Genomic DNA, 6,608 nt, shown 5'->3' with positions numbered 1-6,608 from the left:
GGCGGGCGGCAGGGGGCAGGGAGATGTTTGTGCAGCACCCAGCAGATCACAGGCCCTCAGTCAATGTTTGGTGAGGGAATTTGCCAAGGAGGCCGAGCACTCACGCCGCCTTGATTTGATAACTACCATTTTCCTGGTTGCCATGATCCTGGCGTGGGACGCCGGCCAGGAATCCAATAAGCAAAAACAGACAATGTGAGGTAATACCAGAGAGTTTGGTGCCGGTTAAGACTCTCTGAGCCAGGAGCCCAGCAGTAAAACCAGCCTGAGGTTGGAGAGGAGACCTGCCTCCTTAGAGACACTTCCCCAATCAGCTGGAGTGGGGGGTGGGGTGTCTCTGTGTGGGGGTGGGAGGGAAGGAGTGATTTCATCTGTTTAATGAAAAATGACCTGAACGTTTCTCTGATCCTGGAAACTCCCATCTAACTGGGGCCAAGGAAAACAGGATTAGGTCTTATTACTTCGACGATGGCTTTGCATCTTCTCAGAATGAGTTAAACTAAAGGGAACAGAAAAAGAATCTCATTCCACGGTCCCTGCAGATAAACTCTATGAGTTATTTAATGGGTTAATAGGACAGACTCTCCTGGGGTCCCTTTCTGAAACTGTCTCACTTTGGCTTGCTTTGCCTTTCAAATGGACACCCCATTTTAGGGTACGTGCTTATAATAACAGAAAATTCGCTCTGTTGAATTCAGACAAGCAAGTCACCCTCTCTGGCGTTCTGCCTTCTGACAAGCTACTGATTTCAGGTCTCAGGTTCCCTTCTGACTTCCACCGGGGAACAGCTTTTGCCCTAAACCACAACAGACAATTGCCCGAGCGGCAACGACTGACATGTAATTCTCATTGTGCCCTTCACAGGGTGGCACTTGACAAGGTTTCCCTGTGTGGGTTTTTGAGGACACTGTCTTCCCAGGACCAACTTTAGGATTTCTCAAAGTGCACATCAAAACCAAAACCCTCCCACTGATCAGCATGGGGAAGAATCTGTTCTGTGTGCAAATTCTTCGCATCATCCTTTTAACAAAAGGGCGAATAAGTCCACAGGGCAGTTTCGTTTTTAATGCAATGTATATTTATTGTAAACAATAATATACAAAAAAAAAAGGAAAACAAGGAAAGGTAAGTTTTACAGAGAGAACAGAAAGGTTTGGGGTGGGGGGACAAGGAAACAAGCAAAACACGAACACAAACCAAACCTTACCTAAAGACAAAATATGATTTAAATGCCAGGTTTTTTTTAAGTTACAGAAATATTTTTTTAAAGATCTGCTTTTATACAGAAATTGAAAGATGCCATATTATAAGAGTGCTTTAAGATTTTATTCTACTGACTTCTAAAACTGTTAATATATCTTTTTTAAATAAAAAAAAAAGTTTGCTGTCTTTTTTAAAAAGCAATCCTCAAAACTCTCCAGCCACAGAATTGAGAATCAGTCTGTCAGTGGGCCAACCCCTCCCCCCTTCCTCCCTCTCTCCAAGAGAACATGCAGGGGAATTATCGATGTCCCACCACGCTTGCACTGTCTTGTGTCACAACACACACATACACACACGCACGACTTAGGCAGCCCGAAGATCTGTGGCAGAAAACACTGCAAATGACTCAGTGATACACTACATTTGAAACCTCTCGTTTGTACAAAAAGAGAAACAAGTTTCCAGTTTGTTTTCAACAAAAACAACGAAGAAAAAAAAAGGACGGACAAAAAGGGCATTTATACAGATCTGGGACAAGGAATCCAAAGAAACTTGCTTTTAATAATAAAAAAGAGGATTAAAGAGATAAATAAAAAAAAAAACTGGTTACAGTTAAGAACATAATTTAACAACAGATGACCATACCCTTTGAGGAAGGCTCCAACAACCTATTTTAAAGAAGGTACATTTTAAAAATTAAAAAAGGAAGTTTTTTTTTAATTAAAACCTCTCCTTACAAAATAAATAATTTCAGCACGTGGAATGTCTTGAAGGTGACTGCTGGCGTTCAGAGAGGCACAGGTGACAGTGTGAGAGGACTCGAGCATCTGTGTTCCACATGGGGCCGGGCAGGCAACCAGGGGGCAGTGTGCCGGGCACTGAACCGGCTGCTGAGACATCCCCCAATCAGATTTCGCCTCCTCGCCTTTTGCTTCTTGCTTAAGATTTCAATGCATAAGCAAACGCAGGAGGGAATACATGCACTAAAAGAGCGCGCGAGTATTTTTCAGCAGCATGATTTTAAGGCTCAAGGTGTTTTTCTCTTGTTTAAAAAATATACATGTGATAAAGCTTACCAAATGCTTCTCTAGACTAACGTGTGTATGTCCGTACTTGCAAATTAAGGCTTTTATTTTTCTAAGGCAGCTCCTCCTTGAATCAGAAAGCCTGAGGCATTAAGCAAAGCTACCCCCCCCAAACCCATCACGTAAAACAAATCTGTGGGGCTGGGGGGTTGGGGTGGTGGTTATGTTAATACAACACACTTCTTTTTTTTGTAAGAGAAAGCAAATCTGTACAAAAATACTCTGGTTGCAAGAAAAGCTAGGGCACACTGTTCAACTAAGTAGTTTAGCTGTTGGAAAAATAAGAGCATTTAATTTTTATCTAAAAATATGTATAAATCCCCTCAAAATGGTAATGAATCATACACAGTACATACTAAAAATATTTAAAATAGAGAATATTCCTCACAGAGGACTTTTTTCTTTAATTACTGCTAAAAAATAATTACAAAGTCCAAACAGGCAGAGAGATTGGGCAAATTGGTCACACGATTCTCCGTTCATCCTCCGTGCTTGCTTCGAAGAAAAGGTTTGCAAAGTCCAGTCTCCTGTCGAGATGCCGCGGGTCCATCTAACCACGAGTGGCCAGGCCACTGCCTCGAAACAAGGTGGGCGTGCGTTCGGATAGCTAATGTTTCTGTCTTGGAACCTGGGTACGAGTTGCCTTTAGCTTAAATGTCTTTATGGAAGAAGGAAAAAAAATGTCCAATGGAAATTCTGGTCGGTTCTTTCTTTCTTCGGTTATTTTTAAGATCATCACGCTTTGTCTAAGGTCTCCTCAAGGTCTGGTGAGCTGTGTGTAGACGGGCTGTTCCCAGTGCTGGGGGCTGTGGGTTTGCGGGATGGAAGGGACCCCCGAGGTGTCGGCGATGGGGGTGTACATGGGCCGCTGCGCCGGGTTCATGTAGGTGAAGGTGGAGTAGAGGCCCGAGCCCTGGCCGGCCGCGTGGCTGTAGTAGGAGCCGGAGTTCTGGTGGTCTGTGTAGTCGTACTGCGAGCGGGTGATGGGCGGGTAGGAGGGGCTGTAGTGCGGAAGGTTGAAGGGGCTGTATGCGATCTGCTGCGCCGGCGAGTGCTGCTGCTGCTCGCTGTAGTGGCTGGGGCTCAGCTGCTCGGTCTTGATGTGCGTTCGCTGGGACTGGCCCGGCTCGCTGCTCAGCGTGGTCAGCGTGTGCGCCGGCTGCTGCTGGGGCGCCGCCTGCTGCGGCTGCGGAGCCGCCGGCTGCTGCTGCGGGGGCGCCTGCGGGGCCGGCGGCGCCTGCGGGGGCTGCTGTGGAGGCGGTGGCGCCTGCTGCTTGGACATCCACACGTGACCCGCGCTTGCTGGGGTCGCGGCGGTGCTGCTGATGCCATAGCTGCCGGTGTATGTGACCTGGCCGTGAGTGGCCGGCACCCCCGGGTGGCCATTGGGTGGCAGGTACTGGTCAAATTCGTTGACGTCGAAGGTCTCGATGTTGGAGATGACGTCGCTGCTCAGCTCACCGATGTCCACGTCGCGGAAGTCGATGGGGGGCTGTCTGCCCCCCTCTGGCAGGGGGCGCCCTTCTCGTTTCAGGTCAGCCTTGCCCTGCTGCACGTCGGTTTTGGGGGTGGTGGGTGGTGTTGGTGGGCCCTGGGATTGCCCTGCAGGTAATAAATCAGAAAGAAGCACAGGAAAATCAACAAGGGCCAAGCAAAGGCCCTAGTCTTAGGAACCCCTGAGACCCCTCCCTCCCCGTTAAAGGGTCATAGGGCCCTGCATCCGCACCGGAGGCACTCAGTACCGCACACGAGACCCTGAATGATTAACTGGCCAGTACACATTGGGCAGTCTCCTTTTATCAGGGGCAGGTCTGAGGACCCTTGACCAAATTGCTACTTGCAGAAGAGCAATTTGGTCTGTGCAAGTCTGTGCTTTTGGGGTGGGGGAGCAAAGACTTCTTGTAAAGCTGTAAAGGCATTTCACCTCGCAATAAAATCAATCTGCTAGGATGCAGATTGTGTGAGCGTGTGTGTGTGTGTGTGTGTGTGCGCGCGCGCGTGTGTTGAGTGGCACTGGGCAGAGAGGAGAGGAGGATTCGGCGTAGGGCTGGTGTTTCTCTCCCCGGAAAAAGCAAATTCCCTAAACGGAGGCCACTAGGTGGAGGCCTGGGGATGTGCCAGGCGGGACCGTCGCTAGGTTAGGGGCTGTGGCGGGACTCACCCGAGTGCTCGCCGGGGGAGTGCACCTCGCTCATGCCGGAGGAGGAGTGCGGCGAGTCTGCCTGCAGCGCCTTGAAGATGGCGTTGGGGGAAATGTGCGTCTGCTCCGTGGCCTCCTCGGCCTCTGCCTGGCCGTTCTTCACCGACTTCCTCCGCCGAGGCTGGTACTTGTAATCCGGGTGGTCTTTCTTGTGCTGTACACGCAGCCGCTCCGCCTCCTCCACGAAGGGCCGCTTCTCGCTCTCGTTCAGCAGTCTGGAGGGGGCGGGGGGGAGAGGGTAGCAGAGAAAAGGGGGAGGGGGTTGTGAAATCCGCGGAGCTGTCAGGGCGGCACACAACCCCTGTGCTCCCTCCTCCCTGCTCTCCGGCCACGGCCACAGCTCATTACTTTTCTTTTTTCAAGAAAAAAAGTAAAAGAAAAAAAAAAAAAAGAAATCTCGGTTCTTTTAGTCAGACCTGAGCGGTCACTCCGCGCCCCGCCCTCTTCACTTCTGTTCTATTTTGAAAACCCTGTAGATGAAAATAGGTCTCCTCTGTCCCTGCTCTAAATGTCTTTGCTACTGGGGTTATCCCCCTGGCCCCGTCCCCAACACCCTTTAAAAACTCTCCAAAAAACTACTCAACCTACAGGGAACTCCTCCTGCCCACCCCCTAATACTGAGCCCGACTCTTGCCAGTAGCCTCCCTCCTCCACCCCCTTCCCGCTATGGGGCGCCTCTAGCCTCGGTTTCTGCCCCCTCCCTATGTCCCACCTCCATGAGTGTAGAGCTACACGAAAAAGGGCAGTTCGAAGGAGAGATGCAAACTTCACTTCCCACCGCAAACCCCTATGTGGGACTGAACTTCATAGAAACGCGAAATCAGGCTGGCAGCCCCCTCCCACCCTCTGGCTATCTCCCTCCCCCTCCCCCAACCCCTTCCCTAGAGCAATCCAAGAACTTTGTCAAACTGAGCCAAGTTACACTGCGTCCCCACCCCCCTCCGGCCCCACCCCGCCAGCTCCAAGAGCTGCAACTCCCCCCTGCTGGGAGGCGGGGCGCGGAGAGCTGGTCTGGGCCAGCGCCCCCCGCCGCCGCGGAGCCCACCGTGCCCCGCGGCCCTACCTCCAGAGCTTGCCAAGCGTCTTGCTGAGCTCGGCGTTGTGCAGGTGCGGGTACTGGTCCGCGAGTTTCCTGCGCGCCGCCTGCGCCCACACCATGAAGGCGTTCATGGGCCGCTTGACGTGCGGCTTGTTCTTGCTCGAGCCGTTGACGCGCACCGGCATGGGCACCAGGGTCCAGTCGTAGCCCTTGAGCACCTGGCTGACGGCCTCACGGATGCACACCGGGAACTTGTCCTCCTCACTCTCCTTCTTCAGATCCGGCTCGCCCTTGGGGAATGTGTTCTCCTGGGGCCGCGTGTTCTCGGTGTCCGAGCCGGAGCCCGAAGGGCAGGGCGAGCCCGCCGAGTCCTCGGACATGGTGGGGCTGGGGGCGCCGGACAGGCCCTTCTCCTGCTCTTCGGTCATCTTCATGAAGGGGTCCAGGAGATTCATACGCGGGCCCGGGGCAGGGGGCGGGTGGCCGGGAAAGGCGAGAAGCCGCGGCGGCTCGGGGACTCGAGGCGCGGGCTCCTCTCCCCTGGGCTTCCGGGACGCGGAGCGATAGGCTCCCGCGGAGCCTGGCGCGTCACCCGGCTGCGGTGGCGAGTACTTAGAAAGGCGCGGGGTGGCCAGCCCGCAGCTGCCCGCTTCACTTGGGGGAAGGCGGATTGGAGAGGAGTAGGGGAAGAAAGAGCTAAAGCGGGGGGCGTTTGCACCCCTTCTCTTCTCCTCCTGCAAAGAAAAGTTCCTGGGGTGAAGCTGGCTAGTCTTGGCGCCACTGAGGTTCCCAGTCAATTTCAAGCTCCGCTCTCCGCTCTCGGACTTCCAGCCCAGCGGCTCTTTAATAAATACTCCCCCTCACCTTGGAGACGTCCAGCCAATCAGAGGGCTGGCAGGCAGCTATTGGATCCGATTGGGGGGGAGGAGGATTGTGGCACTGGGCTGGGTGACGAGAGGGAGGGGAGGAGCAGGGCGGGGAGCGCTGCCGCTGGTGGGGCGGCGGGGCGGGTGGGGGGGGGGGTGCCGCGGGGAAGGCGGGGGACCCGGGACGTCTAAGTGTGTAAGTTTGCCGTACTCTC

The 6,608-nt window shown here is 53.3% G+C and overlaps 1 protein-coding gene across 1 annotated transcript; it reads right to left on the bottom strand.

Annotated features, from left to right (window-relative positions):
- Positions 1–1,251: 1,251 nt before the first annotated feature.
- Positions 1,252–6,344, bottom strand: SOX9 (SRY-box transcription factor 9). Its single transcript, XM_037070004.1, has 3 exons — positions 5,552–6,344; positions 4,450–4,703; positions 1,252–3,890 (listed from the first exon to the last, which is right to left on the bottom strand). Exons 1-3 carry the CDS (start codon positions 5,980–5,982, stop codon positions 3,046–3,048), a joined length of 1,530 nt encoding a protein of 509 aa, XP_036925899.1. The 5' UTR covers positions 5,983–6,344; the 3' UTR covers positions 1,252–3,045.
- Between the last annotated feature and the right edge of the window lie 264 nt (positions 6,345–6,608).

The sequence above is a fragment of the Sturnira hondurensis genome, unplaced genomic scaffold, assembly GCF_014824575.4.
Source record: "Sturnira hondurensis isolate 20B ecotype Veracruz unplaced genomic scaffold, ASM1482457v3 Scaffold0018728, whole genome shotgun sequence".
Lineage (NCBI taxonomy): Eukaryota > Metazoa > Chordata > Mammalia > Chiroptera > Phyllostomidae > Sturnira > Sturnira hondurensis.
The sequence above is the reverse complement of the archived record's forward strand: the minus strand, read 5'-3'. Positions and strand labels throughout refer to the sequence as shown.

Excerpts from the sequence above, each read along its gene's own strand:
- SOX9 (XM_037070004.1), bottom strand. The coding sequence starts at position 5,982 with ATGAATCTCCTGGACCCCTTCATGAAGATGACCGAAGAGCAGGAGAAG. Across the intron at positions 4,704-5,551 it reads ACGCTTGGCAAGCTCTGGAG|ACTGCTGAACGAGAGCGAGA; the intron begins GTAGGGCCGCGG and ends CGCCCCCTCCAG. Across the intron at positions 3,891-4,449 it reads CTCCCCCGGCGAGCACTCGG|GGCAATCCCAGGGCCCACCA; the intron begins GTGAGTCCCGCC and ends TATTACCTGCAG.